The 16,101-nt window shown below is 38.5% G+C and overlaps 1 protein-coding gene across 1 annotated transcript in view; it reads right to left on the bottom strand.

Moving 5' to 3' along the window:
* Positions 1-16,101, bottom strand: part of IL1RAPL2 (interleukin 1 receptor accessory protein like 2) — a 626,232-nt gene that overhangs the window by 558,817 nt on the left and 51,314 nt on the right. Inside the window, exon 4 of the mRNA XM_032592069.1 lies at positions 11,613-11,799. Coding sequence (XP_032447960.1) covers positions 11,613-11,799 — 187 coding nt within the window. The remainder of the gene's footprint in view (positions 1-11,612; positions 11,800-16,101) is intronic.

Here is a 16,101-nt window from a genome sequence, read left to right as displayed (position 1 = left end):
CCCTATGACCCAGCAATAGCACTGCTAGGAATTTATCCAAGGGATACAGGAGTGCTGATGCATAGGGGCACTTGTACCCCAATGTTCATAGCAGCACTCTCAACAATAGCCAAATTATGGAAAGAGCCTAAATGTCCATCAACTGATGAATGGATAAAGAAATTGTGGTTTATGTACACAATGGAATACTATGTGGCAATGAGAAAAAATGAAATATGGCCCTTTGTAGCAACGTGGATGGAACTGGAGAGTGTAATGCTAAGTGAAATAAGCCATACAGAGAAAGACAGATACCATATGGTTTCACTCTTATGTGGATCCTGAGAAACTTAACAGGAACCCATGGGGGAGGGGAAGGAAAAAAAAAAAAAGAGGTTAGAGTGGGAGAGAGCCAAAGCATAAGAGACTGTTAAAAACTGAGAACAAACTGAGGGTTGATGGGGGGTGGGAGGGAGGGGAGGGTGGGTGATGGGTATTGAGGAGGGCACCTTTTGGGATGAGCACTGGGTGTTGTATGGAAACCAATTTGTCAATAAATTTCATAAAAAAAATATATATATATATATATATATATATGGGAACAAGTGAAAATGAAAATACAACAATCCAAACGCTTTGGGATGCAGCGAAGGCAGTCCTGAGAGAAAAATACATTGCAATCCAAGCCTATCTCAAGAAACAAGAAAAATCCCAAATACAAAATCTAACAGCACACCTAAAGGAAATAGAAGCAGAACAGCAAAGACACCCTAAACCCAGCAGAAGAAGAGAAATAATAAAGATCAGAGCAGAAATAAACAATATAGAATCTAAAAAAACTGTAGAGCAGATCAACGAAACCAAGAGTTGGTTTTTTGAAAAGATAAACAAAATTGACAAACCTGTAGCCAGGCTTCTCAAAAACAAAAAGGGAGATGACCCAAATAGATAAAATCATGAATGAAAATAGAATTATTACAACCAATCCCTCAGAGACACAAACAATTACCAGGGAATAGTATGAAAATTTATATGCCAAAAAATTGGACAACCTGGAAGAAATGGACAAATTCCTAAATACCCACACTCTTCCAAAACTCAATCAGGAGGAAATAGAAAGCTTGAACAGACCCATAACCAGCAAAGAAATTGAATCGGTTATCAAAAATCTCCCAACAAATAAGAGTCCAGACCTGATGGCTTCCCAGGGGAGTTCTACCAGACGTTTAAAGCAGAGATAATCCCTATCTTTCTCAAGCTATTCCAAGAAATAGAAAGGGAAGGAAAACTTCCAGACTCATTCTAGGAAGCCAGGATTACTTTGATTCCTAAACCAGACAGAGACCCAGTAAAAAAAACGGAACTACAGGCCAATATCCCTCATGAATATGGATGCAAAAATTCTCAATAAGATACTAGCAAATCGAATTGAACAGCTTAAAAAAAGAATGATTCACCATGATCAAGTGGGATTCATTCCTGGGATGCAGGGCTGGTTCAACATTTGCAAATCAATCAACGTGATACATCACATTAATAAAAGAAAAGAGAAGAACCATATGATCCTGTCAATCGATGCAGAAAAGGCCTTTGACAAAACTCAGCACCCTTTCTTAATAAAAACGCTTGAGAAAGTCGGGATAGAAGGAACATACTTAAACATCATAAAAGCCATTTATGAAAAGCCCACAGCTAACATCATCCTCAACGGGGAAAAACTGAGAGCTTTTTCCCTGAGATCAGGAACACGACACGGATGCCCACTCTCACCGCTGTTGTTTAATATATTGTTGGAAGTTCTAGGATCAGCAATCAGACAACAAAAGTAAATCAAGGGCATCAAATTGGCAAAATGAAGCCAAGCTTTCACTTTTTGCAGATGACATGATAATATACATGGAGAACCCGATAGACTCCACCAAAAGTCTGCTAGAACTGATACATGAATTCAGCAATGTTGCAGGATACAAAATCAATGTCCAGAAATCAGTTGCATTCTTATACACTAACAATGAAGCAACAGAAAGACAAATAAAGAAACTGATCCCATTCACAATTGCACCAAGAAGCATAAAATACCTAGGAATAAATCGAACCAAAGATGTAAAAGATCTGTATGCTGAAAACTATAGAAAGCTTATGAAGGTAATTGAAGAAGGTATAAAGAAACGGGAATATATTCCCTGCTGATAGATTGGAAGAACAAATATTGTCAAAATGTCAATACTACCCAAAGCTATCTACACATTCAATGCAATCCCAATCAAAATTGCACCAGCATTCTTCTCGAAACTAGAACAAGCAATCCTAAAATTCATATGGAACCACAAAAGGCCCCGAATAGCCAAAGGAATTTTGAAGTAGAAGACCAAAGCAGGAGGCATCACAATCCCAGACTTTAGCCTCTACTACAAAGCTGTCATCATCAAGACAGCATGGTATTGGCACAAAAACAGACACATAGACCAATGGAATAGAATAGAAACCCCAGAACTAGACCCACAAACGTATGGCCAACTCATCTTTGGCAAAGCAGGAAAGAACATCCAATGGAAAAAAGACAGTCTCTTTAACAAATGGTGCTGGGAGAACTGTACAGCAACATGCAGAAGGTTGAAACTAGACCACTTTCTCACACCATTCACAAAAATAAACTCAAAATGGATAAAGGACCTGAATGTGAGACAGGAAACCATCAAAACCCTAGAGGAGAAAGCAGGAAAAGACCTCTCTGACCTCAGCCGTAGCAATCTGTTACTTGACACATCCCCAAAGCAAGGGAATTAAAAGCAAAAAATGAATTGCTAGGACCTTATGAAGATAAAAAGCTTCTGCACAGCAAAGGAAATAACCAACAAAACTAAAAGGCAACCAACGTAATGGGAAAAGATATTTGCAAATCACATATCGGACAAAGGGATAGTATCCAAAATCTATACACAGCTCAACAAACTCCACACCCGGAAAACAAATAATTCAGTGAAGAAATGGGCAGAAAACATGAATAGACACTTCTCTAAAGAAGACATCTGGATGGCTAACAGGCACATGAAAAGATGCTCAAAGTCGCTCCTTATCAGGGAAATACAAATCAAAACCACACTCAGGTGTCACCTCACGCCAGTCAGAGTGGCCAAAATGAACAAATCAGGAGACTATAGATGCTGGAGAGGATGTGGAGAAATGGGAACCGTCTTGCACTGTTGGTGGGAATGCAAATTGGTGCAGCCACTCTGGAAAACAGTGTGGAGGTTCCTCAGAAAATTAAAAATAGACTTATCCTATGACCCAGCAATAGCACTGCTAGGAATTTACCCAAGGGATACAGGAGTACTGATGCATAGGGGCACTTGTACCCCAATGTTTATAGCAGCACTCTTAACAATAGCCAAATGATGGAAAGAGCCTAATTGTCCATCAACTGATGAATGGATAAAGAAATTGTGGTTTATTACACAATGGAGTACTACAGGGAAATGAGAAAGAACGAATAATGGCCCTTTGTAGCAACGTGGATGGACCTGGAGAGTGTGATACGAAGTGAAATAAGCTATACAGAGAAAGAAAGATACCATATGTTTTCACTCTTATGTGGATCCTGAGAAACTTAACAGAAACCCATGGGGGAGGGAAAGGAAAAAAAAAAAGAGGTTAGAGTGGGAGACAGCCAAAGCAGAAGAGACTGTTATAAACTGAGAACAAACTGAGGGTTGATGGGGGGTGGGAGGTAGGGGAGGGTGGGTTTTGGGTATTGAGGAGGGCACCTTTTGGGATGAGCACTGGGTGTTGTATGGAAACCAATTTGACAATAAATTTCATATATTGAAAAAAAAAAGAATGAATGGGTCAACCAGGCAATTAGAAAATAAATTTAAAAATATATGGAAATAAATGGAAATGAAAATATAACAATACAAATGCTTTGGGATGCAGCCGAGGCAGTCCTGAGAGGAAAATGCATTGCATTCCAGGCCTATCTCTAGAAACAAGAAAAATCTGAAATACAACATCTAACAGCACACCTAAAGGAAATAGAAGCAGAACAGCGAAGACATCCCACACCCAGCAGAAGAAGAGAAATAATAAAGAACAGAGCAGAAATAAACAATATAGAATCTAAAAAACTGTAGAGCAGATCAATGAAACCAAGAGTTGTTTTTTTTGAGAAATAAACAAAATTGATACACCTCTACTCAGGCTTTTCAAAAAGAAAAGGGAGAGGACCCATACAGATAAAACCATGAACGAAAATGGAATTATTACAACCAATCCCACAGAAATACAAAAATTATCAGGGGATACTATGAAAAATTATATGCCAAAAAACTGGACAACCTGAAAGAAATGGACAAATTCTTAAGCACCCACATACTTGCAAAACTCAAGCACGAAGAAATGGAAAATTTGGACAGACGCATAAGCAGCAAAAAATTGAATCAGTTATCAAAAATCTCCCAACAAATAAGAGTACAGGTCCAGATGGCTTCCCTGGGGAATTCTACCAGACATGTAGGGCAGAGATAATACCTATCCTTTTCAAGCTGTTACAAAAAATAGAAAGGGAAGGAAAAATTCCAGATCCATTCTATGAAGCCAGCATTCCTTTGATTCCCAAACCAGACAGAGACCCAGCCAAGAAATAGAACTATGGGCCAATAGCCCTGATGAATATGGATGCAAAAATTCTCCACAAGATACTAGCAAATCGAATTCAACAGCTTATAAAAAGAATTATTCACCATGATCAAGTGGGATTCATTCCTGGGATTCAGGGCTGGTTCAACATTCGCAAATCAATCAACGTGATACATCACATTAATAAAAGAAAAGATAAGAACCATATGATCCTGTCAATCGATGCAGAAAAAGCATTTGACAAAATTCAGCATCCTTTCTTAATAAAAACCCTCGAGAAGGTCAGGATAGAAGGAACATACTTAAACATCATAAAAGCCATTTATGAAAAGCCCACAGCTAATATCATCCTCAATGGGGAAAAACTGAGAGCTTTACCCCTGAGCTCAGGAACACAACAGGGACATCCACTCTCACTGCTGTTGTTTAACATAGTGTTGGAAGTCCTAGCATCAGCAATCAGACAACAAAAGGAAATCAAAGGCATCAAAGTTGGCAAAGATGAAGTCAGGCTTTCACTTTATGGAGATGACTTAATATTATATATGGAAAACCCGACAGACTCCACCAAAAGTCTACTAGCACTTATACATGAATTCAGCAAAGCCGCAGGATACAAAATCAATGTACAGAAATCAGTTGCATTCTTATGCACTAGTAATGAAGCAACAGAAAGACAAATAAAGAAACTGATCCCATCCACAATTGCACCAAGAAGCATAAAATACCTAGGAATAAATCTAACCAAAGATGTAAAAGATCTGTATGCTGAAAACTATAGAAAGCTTATGAAGGTAATTGAAGAAGATATAAAGAAATGGAAAGACATTCCCTGCTCATGGATTGGAAGAACAAATATTGTCAAAATGTCAATACTATCCAAAGCTATCTACACATTCAATGCAATCCCAATCAAAATTGCACCAGCATTCTTCTCGAAGCTAGAACAAGCAATCCTAAAATTTGTATGGAACCACAAAAGACCCTGAACGGCCAAAGTAATTTTGAAGAAGAAGACCAAAGTGGGAGGCATCACAATCCCAGACTTTAGCCTCTACTACAAAGCTGATCATCAAGACAGCATGGTATTGGCACAAAAACAGACACATAGACCAGTGGAATAGAATAGAGAACCCAGAATTAGACCCACAAAAATATGGCCAACTAATCTTTGACAAAGCAGGAAAGAATATCCAATGGAAAAAAGACAGTCTCCTTAACAAATGGTGCTGGGAGAATTGGACAGCAACATGCAGAGGAATGAAACTAGACCACTTTCTTACACCATTCACAAAAATAAACTCAAAATGGATAAAGGACCTGAATGTGAGACAGGAAACCATCAAAACCCTAGTGGAGAAAACAGGAAAAAGCCTCTCTGACCTTAGCTGTGGCAATTTCTTACTTGACATATATCCTAAGGCAAGGGAATTAAAAGCAAAAATGAAGTATTGGGACCTCATGAAGATAAAAAGCTCCTGCACAGCAAAGGAAACAATCAACAAAACTAAAAGGCAACCAACGGAATGGGAAAAGATATTTGCAAATGACTTATTGGGCAAAGGGCTAGTATCCAAAATCTATAAAGAACTCACCAAACTCCACACCCAAGAAACAAATAACCCAGTGAAGAAATGGGCAGAAGACATGAATAGACACTTCTCTAAAAAAGACATCCAGATGGCCAACAGGCACATGAAAAGATGCTCAACGTCCCTACTCATTAGGGAAATAGAAATCAAAACCACACTGAGATATCACCTCACACCAGTCAGAGTGACTAAAATCAAAAAATCAGGAGCCTATGGGTGCTGGAGAGGACATGGAGAAATGGGAACCCTCTTGCACTGTTGCTAGGAATGCAAACAGGTGCAGCCACTCTGGAAAACAGTGGGGAGGTTCCTCAAAAAATTAAAAATAGATCTACCCTATGACCCAGCAGTAGCACTGCTAGGAATTTACCCGAGGGATACAGGAGTGCTGATGTATAGGGGCACGTGTACCCCAATGTTCATAGCAGCACTTTCAACAATAGCCAAATTATGGAAACAGCCTAAATGTCCATCAACTGATGAATGGAGAAAGAAATTGTGGTTTATATACACAATGGAATAGTAGTTGGCAATGAGAAAGAATGAATTATGGCCTTTTGTAGAAATGTGGATGGAGATGGGTATTGAGGAGGGCACCTTTTGGGATGAGCACTGGGTGTTGTATGGAAACCAATTTGACAATAAATTTCATATATTAAAAAAAAAGAAATGTGGATGGAACTGGAGAGTGTTATGCTAAGTGAAATAAGTCATACAGAGAAAGACAGATACCATATGTTTTCACTCTTATGTGGATCCTGAGAAAATTAACAGAAGACCATGGGGGAGGGGAAGGGGAAAAATAGTTACAGAGAGGGAAGAAGCCAAACCATAAGAGACCCTCAAAAACTGAGAATAAACTGAGGGTTGATGGGGGTGGGAGGGAGGGGAAAGTTGGTGATGGGCATTGAGGAGGGCACGTGTTGGGATGAGCAACGGGTGTTTTATGGAAACCAATTTGACAATAAATTTCATATTAAAAAATGAAATAGGTAAAGGGTGTCTACACTCTTAGGACAATAGTGTTCTCAGTGAATACTGAGATTGTTCTAATGTTGTTCTTCTTAGTTTAATAATGAAAAGAATCTTTCTTTCTCTTTTCAAAAATGTTTCTAAAAACACTAACATTATTGTACTTTCTGTTTACTGTCTAAGCCCCACTCAGATAGCATTAGGATGAAGTGCTATAGACCCTCTCTTAACTTCCCTTTGCTAACTGATAGAGTTCAGATAGCAAGAGATAGCCCCCTCACACATATCTGTTAACATTCCAAGGACAACTAGGATAGGCTTACTAAGTCATTTTTATGAACATGCCCCAGTACCACCTAATCCACCTCTACCTTCCTATCCAGCTGTGATTCCATACAGGTACAGGACAGTCTTCAAAGGACTTTCATAGCATATTTAAGACAGGCTAGAAAAAGTATAACAATATGTGAAAGTGATACAAAGTAGAGAGAAAGAAAAATGCAGAAATGGGAAAAAAAGAAACAGGTTTAAAGATTATATATATCTAAAAAGATGATGTGGAAACTGATCATGCAACACACATACATTTTTACTGTTAAACTACTAGAGATAGGAGCACCTGGATGGCTCAGTCCATTACATGTCCAACTCTTGGTTTTGGCTCAGGTCGTGATCTCAAGGTTTTGTGGGTTTGAGCCATGCATTGGGCTCTGCACTGGCAGTGCAGAACCTGCTTGGGATTCTCCCACTCTCCCTCTCTTTCTGACCCTCCCCAACTCATGCTCTCTGTCTCTCTCAAAATAACTAAACTTTATTTTAAAAAATCTTACAAAATGAAAAAAAAACTAGAGATAATATACTGTACATTTCTTTTTTTTAATTTTTAATGTTTTTATTTTTATTGTTTTTCTGAGAAACAAAGAGAGACAGAGCACAAACAGGGGAGGGGCAGAGAGAGAGGAAGACACAGAATCTGGAGCAGGCTCCAGGCTCTGAGCTGTCAGCACAGAGCCCAATGTGGGGCTCAAAATCACAAGCCATGAGGTTACCTGAGCTGAAGTCGAACACTTAACCGAGTGAGCCACCCAGGCACCCCATTACACTATACATTTCTAAATTTGGATGTGCACCAGAATGAACTCTGGACAAGTGTCTTTACATTGATGTAGTCAGAGAAAAATAACTTAATTCTCAGCCTCGTAGAGCATAGAGAGACTGTAAACAATCAGGGAAGATTATTAAACTAATGACCGAAAAAGGAAACATTTTCCTTATAAATCAATACACCTTTTTCAAGGATATATTTGAAACTGTGAGAAATGGGGTTAACAACACGTTGGAGAGCTTCAGGGACTCTTTAACTTTGGGGTTTAGTTTTTTATTCTGATCCAATAGTATAGTATAGTGGCTAAGAGAATGGGCCCAGTAGCCAAAATGCAAGTCATAAATTGCTGTGTGACTTTTGTTAAGTCACTTATCTGAATCTCTAGTCACTTCTTCTGGAAAATGGGGATGATAATAATACCTACATAATACAGTAATTCTAGAGATTGACTTAATCTATCTAAAACACTTAAAACAGAGCCTGGCATATGGTGAGTACTCAATAAATGTTATTTATCATTATGACTATTATTCATCAATTTTAAAATGTTATAGAAATCCTAAACATTATTATCCAAGCAGAGCTAGAAACGCCATTTGCTTCACCATTGTTGGTCCATTTGTAAGAAAAAAAAATGATACTTAGCACTTCCCAAGGAATAAATTGCTTTGGTATATGATGATGATAGTGATGTCTAGAAATGAAAAGAAAGGAGAAGAAAGAATTTATTGGAAAAATAATAAGAAGAGATAGTAGAATAAATATTGCAGGCTGACGACCTGGATTTTACTCCTAGCTGCTAACTCTGGAGCTGGTAAATTTTCTTTTTTCAATTATAAATTAAAATAAATCTTTCTTTATCTTTTCACAGGCTTGTCTGCATCAGTGTTACATCTTAGAGAAGTACCTGTGATTAGGGCTGGGTTTAGCTCCAGGGTAACTGCAGGAAAGGGTAGTGATTAAGAAAATGGACTCTGGAATAACACTGCCTTAAATACAGAACAAGGTTTTGTTAGTTGAGTAACTTTGGACAAGTTTCTTTTTTTTTTTCCTGTATTTATTTTTTTTATTTATTTTTTTTTATATATATATGAAATTTATTGACAAATTGGTTTCCATACAACACCCAGTGCTCATCCCAAAAGGTGCCCTCCTCAATACCCATCACCCACCCTCCCCTCCCTCCCACCCCCCATCAACCCTCAGTTTGTTCTCAGTTTTTAACAGTCTCTTATGCTTTGGCTCTCTCCCACTCTAACCTCTTTTTTTTTTTTTTCCTTCCCCTCCCCCATGGGTTCCTGTTAAGTTTCTCAGGATCCACATAAGAGTGAAACCATATGGTATCTGTCTTTCTCTGTATGGCTTATTTCACTTAGCATTACACTCTCCAGTTCCATCCACGTTGCTACAAAAGGCCATATTTCATTTTTTCTCATTGCCACGTAGTATTCCATTGTGTATATATACCACAATTTCTTTATCCGAAAAACAAATAACCCAGTGAAGAAATGGGCAGAAAACATGAATAGACACTTCTCTAAAGAAGACATCCAGATGGCCAACAGGCACATGAAAAGATGTTCAGCGTCGCTCCTTATCAGGGAAATACAAATCAAAACCACACTCAGGTGTCACCTCACGCCAGTCAGAGTGGCCAAAATGAACAAATCAGGAGACTATAGATGCTGGAGAGGATGTGGAGAAACGGGAACCCTCTTGCACTGTTGGTGGGAATGCAAATTGGTGCAGCCGCTCTGGAAAGCAGTGTGGAGGTTCCTCAGAAAATTAAAAATAGAACTTTGGACAAGTTTCTACATGCCTTTGAGACTGTTTTTTTCGGTTAAACAAAGATAATAGAACTCCCACACAGAGTTGCATTGAGACTCAAATTGAGATAATACAGAGACCAAGCTTAGCACAGTGAATGGCATATAGTAAGTACTTAATAAATGCTAAGAAGGCTAATACTGGCATGGAGGGTCCCAATAAATAATGGATAATCTATATTTATGCATAATGATCATCATGTTCCTTTTTATCTGTCAGAATATTATCTTCATTAGGAAAAAAAGGAAGGACAATTCACATAGAGACTTGGGGTCCCCGTTCAGGACATGCTTTTGGTGTCTACTGGTGAGTTTGTACAGGGGTGAAGATGGAGAGACTTCCAAATGTAAAAACACATGACAGCTGTAGGAGTTAGGGTTTAGACTCCCCTGGAAACTAAGAGTCTGTCATATTCTATAGACACAACCTGTTCCAACTTTTATGTATTTGATTCCCACAATGTACACAACACCTGTGCAGAAAACCCCCTTGGTCACCTCTGGCCATAAGATATAAAACTGTACCATGTATCAACTATCATGACTCAGAGTTGGCCAAGGATACACAGTTCTCTTATAGGACCACAGGGTCTCAGGGAGCAGCCAGAATGTCATAGCTAGAAAGTTATGTGGTTATTTCTCTGCTTCTTCCCCTAGATCCCGTCTCTGACCTTGTGTGACCTAATCTATGCCTAGGGAATCTTAAGACTATTGATTCTATCTCCTAGTTTTGCCCTCTGACTTCTGTTTAAGTTTCCATGGGTTCTAGGAGGAAACCGGAAGACAGGAGTTACAAGGGGTTAGGGTACTTATCCTGCCTAATCCCTCTTTATTTGCCACAGTTCATATGTTCTTTTAAGGCCACAGTTTTGTCAGGACCACTCTACTCATTCCAGGTTCCAGTGGCAATTTACAGCTTCCTCCCTTTTGTTGGTTGCCTTAACCCAACCTCACCTCTGTAAACAGTTCCTTCACTCAACTCATTTCTGTGCACCCTTTGAGTGTGGCTTATTTCCAGCTAAACACATTATTTCCAGTGTTCACACATCCTGCACTAGGCCCATTTCTCTCCTCTGCATTGACAGTAGTGGCTCTCACAATGTAGATCATAGTAACAGTTGTTATTCTTTCTAAGTCTAGTACTTGTAATAATGGGCCTTTACTCCTAACAGTAAATAATATTTCTATGTTCCTCAAATACTTTCTTTCATGTGTTACTTAAATCTTTACTCTTCTCCCCATTTGCTCTCATGAGTTTGGGTGGAGAGAGATTTTGCTTATTTTTAGCAGTTGGAGAAGATGGGACTGTTTATGACACCTGCTGATGGAAATGTATTAAAACCAGGACTATATAGAAGTCATACCTCTGAATTATTTATCTGTGGATCTGTTCATTTTTCTCAATGAAATATCTAATACCAAAAACTAGAAATAAAATCTCTCCATTTTTCTATCCTCAAGCTAAGTTAAAAAAAAATAATAATTGACACCACGGTGAGTTACCTTGTACCACACAACATCAGGCTCTTGATCAGACTTTTTAAAGTCATCCATGTCTGGGCAGGAGATCTCTTTTCTTTTAGTGACTTCAGATTTCTCTAAATACCGTATCCTGCTATTGTAGCACAGGCCTGATTCATTCTCTGCAACAGTCAAGGACATTGACACCTTCATGCAATATGTCGAGTTTCTGTAGGAACAGAGAAATAGCAGAATGGCTTTACTGGGTGTTTAAAACCGTGTGTGTACTCTACATATTAAAAGAATATTTACTTTTATGTATGGGACCTTGCCTAGAAATCAGAAACAACATCAAAACAACACAAAACAGTTTTCTAGTTCAACTGACAAGAAGCTATAAAGCAAAATGTTAATGAGGACATCTCTGACCATGAGGTAGCTATATAACTACATAGAATAGCTGTACCCATTTTCTAAACTATAAGACAGCACAGGCTTCTTTTCCAGTGGTAAATATTGCTACATTGAAAATCTGATAGTGAAAAATATGAGAAAGTCTGTAACTAGAGCTATAGTAATTTCTGCCCTGCCTCTATGATCAGTCCCTTCACGGGCATTTCAAGGGTTGCTTCATTTTGTCATTGGTTTCAAAGCCAACATCTGATTTTACAAGGTACATACCCAAAAGCAGATCAACATACAGAAGATACCTGTGAACTTATATAGCTTTTTAAATTGTTTACTGAGATATGTCAGGGGTCAAATTCTTGGTTCCAACAGAGAACAAATCCTAGTAGAATGTGGTTCATCTGAATTAATTTTATCCACCAACATTAATATTATAAAGGAATTTCAACAGTAAATTTTACCATAAGGCCACTTTAGAAATTGGGCATTAATTGGCTAACTCATTATATAAAAGTATTTACGGAATTCAATTCTGCCTTCATTTCTTGATATATGCCCCTTGACTTTTCCTTATTCTGCTGTACCTGGGATGCAGTAGATATCAACCACATAAAAGAAAACTGGAAAGTATGAGAAAGAGATCAGAGACACCTGGTAAGACTTAGAAGAAGGTCAACTGGAAATCTCTTGGTAGGAAATACCAGGATTGTGTCTGTTCTAAACATCAAGGGATACCAGCTGTTAAAAACACCAAGTGCCAAGGGCACCTCAAAACTGGTTTTACAACCAAATGACAATAATCCTGACAGATGGGATAAGCATGCCAGCCAATAATTTAAGTTGGCCTAAAATAATTATTAATATTCATACTACTTACTCATTGAAATTTCACAATGTGCCAGATATTATATAAAACACAGGAGTGCAGATGGTTGCTGCCCATTGGGCTTACAAAGTGAGTTAATCAAAATGACTGCTACTTGAATTTCTAGTGAAGTTAATTACTGGCAAGTACTTCTGACTATGTCCATGCCTGTGTCATCTGAGTAGGATACTTTCAAAGTACTCCCATTCTAATGTTCAGATGCAACCCCATTACACAATGTAGATTGTGAGCTATTGCTTTTCTCTCTTCCTTAGTACAGATTCCTAGAACCCAAAGATATGCCCACTAGGGATCAAATGTAACCATTTAATTCTCTTGTTAGATGTTTGACAGCCTCTTTAAAAGCCATGAATCTAAAACCACCAGAATAAAACAAAAATAAGGCAAAACACAAAAACAGTCTTAGGCAAGAAGGTAAGTTTGGTGCAATTTGGCTCTTCTTGACTCCACCTTCAGTATTTTGATGCTAAGCATTTCCATGTCTCTATGCTTCCTTTAAGGCCCTACATGATCTGGTCTGTCATAACACTTTCCTTTAATTTTTTTTATTTAAATCTTTCTTTCTTTCTTTCTTTCTTTCTTTCTTTCTTTCTTTCTTTCTTTCGAGAGAAAGCAGGGAAGGGGCAAAGAGAGAGGGAGAGAGGGAATCCCAAGCAGGCTCCACACTGTCAGTCCAGAGTCAATGCAGGACTCGTCCTCAAACCTGAGCCAAAATCAAGAGTCAGATGCTTAACCAACTGAGCCACCCAGGCACCCCAACACTGTTCTTTACTTTAGGGTGCAGTCACAATGGCATTTCCTCTGTTCCTTAAATATACTAAGCCTATTTGAGCCATGGACTTTTACACTTGCTCTTCTCTCTGATCTTCTATCATCTGTTTATTTGTTAAATGTAAACAAGAAATTAGTTGCTTTTGTTCATCACTCTATCCCTGAGATCTAAATGAATAATGTTCAGTGAATGTTAGTTGGTTAGAAGACATGGCACCAAAAGGTATGTTGATTCAAGAGACATGTCCTCTCTGCTCTACTTCTCCATCAACCCCATATGGTACTAACCTCTCTTCCTCATTCAGATTCAGGTATATGGCTGATCAAATGTCACATTCCTTGTTTAAATATGATTTGGCATAAATTTGCAGGTATTCTTGTACCACAAGGGTAAGGTTTAGCCAAGTCTTGTGTATCAGCATATTAGCAAAGAAAGGAATATACTAGTTACAACTGGGAGACAAGGAGGACTAGGGAAGGTATGGTTAATGGAGGAAAGATAAATGGTCACAGTTTTTTTTTTAAGTATCAATCAAGTAGTAACCCAAGACCACGGGGGAAGGGAAGAGGAAAAAAAGTTACAAACAGAGAGGGAAGGAGGCAAACGATAAGAGACTCTTAAATACAGAGAACAAACTGAGGGCTGATGGGGGGTGGGAGGGAGGGGTGGGTTGGTGATGAGCATTGAGGAGGGCACTTGTTGGGATGAGCACTGGGCATTGTATGGAAGCCAATTTGACAATAAATTATATTAAAAAGAAATAAATAAGTAAAAGTATCGAACACAGAAGAATCACCTCTTCTAGGTTTACAAAGAATTCTGAACAGTTCTTAATGTTACAGACTTTGATCATCTCTCCTCCATGGTGTTCATCCCTACAGGTGAAAGAGAATTACTTGTTAAATATCCTCCCACTATTATGCTGTACCTCAGGGAAAGAGGGCTGTTGACCAGCAGTCTCAAAAATAAAAGCAAATAGAACGTCCAGTCCCATGAAAGACGCTTACTATCTCAAATGTATTTAGCCCTGGGGAAAAACAGAGTAGTCTGAGTAAGAGACCGACAGAGTGGTTTCTTAACAAAGCACCAGCTTTGAGCTAAGATCCACTGTGTTCAACTAGCTCTGTGTCCTTGGGCAAGTAATGTAACATCTCTCAGACTCACTTTCGTCAGCTGAAAAATGAGGATAAGAAGTCCTTTATGGTGATTCCATTAGAGTTTGGAGAAAGGAGTTCCTCTCATTATAACACCATGAGCAAAAATATGTTACCATTTTCAACTGGAATGATTACAACACTTGACCTCTCCAGTCTAAGTGTTAAATAAAATAATGCATATAAAACACATAATAGAGTATCTGGCACACAGTAGATATTCCATACATTATAGTTAGAATTGTCATTACCGATAGGGTTAGTTGTTATATATTGTTAATAAATAATAATTATAATTTATGTGTGATAGTAATTATGATCAATCACCAATATAAAAAAAAACAGTACACTGGCAGCAATGGATTAAGGTATGCCACTGGGTTAGGGGTGCTACTTGATAGGAAAATGTCTAAAAGAGGTCAGTTGGGCAATAGGCCTAGTACCAGAGAGTCATGAAGTTCTGAAAGAATCAAAAAGACACACTGACCTAGACACAAAAAGAAGTGAATCAAAAGAAAACAGCTAAGGCAGGGAGAAACTTTCAGTTAATATGGGTAGTAGCTACTTGGCAAAGGCTAGAACCTTGGAGGTCATATTGTTAGCAATAGTTTCATTAAGCCTTCTAAGAGTTTCTTAGACAAATGCCTTGTATAACAAAGCCTAGACCTCTAGGTAAGTTTTCTAGGGACAAAAGACAAGAGATATTCTTATGTGTTTCTTCCCCAATCCCTCCAAATTATAAATTATGTAGGTCAAGCTAAAAGCACCTTCATTAACTTGGGATAGGGATAAGGGCAGGGAACACAAACTGGGGATTGCTGATGGTTGAAGGAGAAAATGTTTCTGTTTTCTCTAACTCTAACCCACAAACAACCTGAGGCCCGGGTTCTGCATGAATTCATGCTTGTTCTGGTCTCTAGCATGTGGAAGGCCGCTGGCAAATTGCTTGTTAACCCACAAACAAGCCCTAGTATAAAGTCCTTAACGATGACCAAGGTCTCTGGAACTCGAAGACAAGGCCAGGTGGGAGTCCTACTGTCTCCATTACTGACCTGGGGTCAGTATGATCAAGGCTGTCTGACAGACTGAGACTCAGGTTGATTTTTTATTGGTTGTATAATCTAGCTCTGGCACAGTTCCCACTAATAATCTTGCATTATTTAGATGTTATTTAGAAAAATGCCCCAGGCCAGTTCTATTTAAAATATTTCCTGCAACTGAGACCTAAAAATGTTACTTTTCTTTCATTAGGTACAATTAGAGCTGTGAAAGTTTGAGGAGGCAGACTGACGAGTGTGCAACAATAGAGAC

Source organism: Lynx canadensis, chromosome X (assembly GCF_007474595.2).
Source record: "Lynx canadensis isolate LIC74 chromosome X, mLynCan4.pri.v2, whole genome shotgun sequence".
NCBI classification, from domain to species: Eukaryota; Metazoa; Chordata; class Mammalia; order Carnivora; family Felidae; genus Lynx; species Lynx canadensis.
The sequence above is the reverse complement of the archived record's forward strand: the minus strand, read 5'-3'. Positions and strand labels throughout refer to the sequence as shown.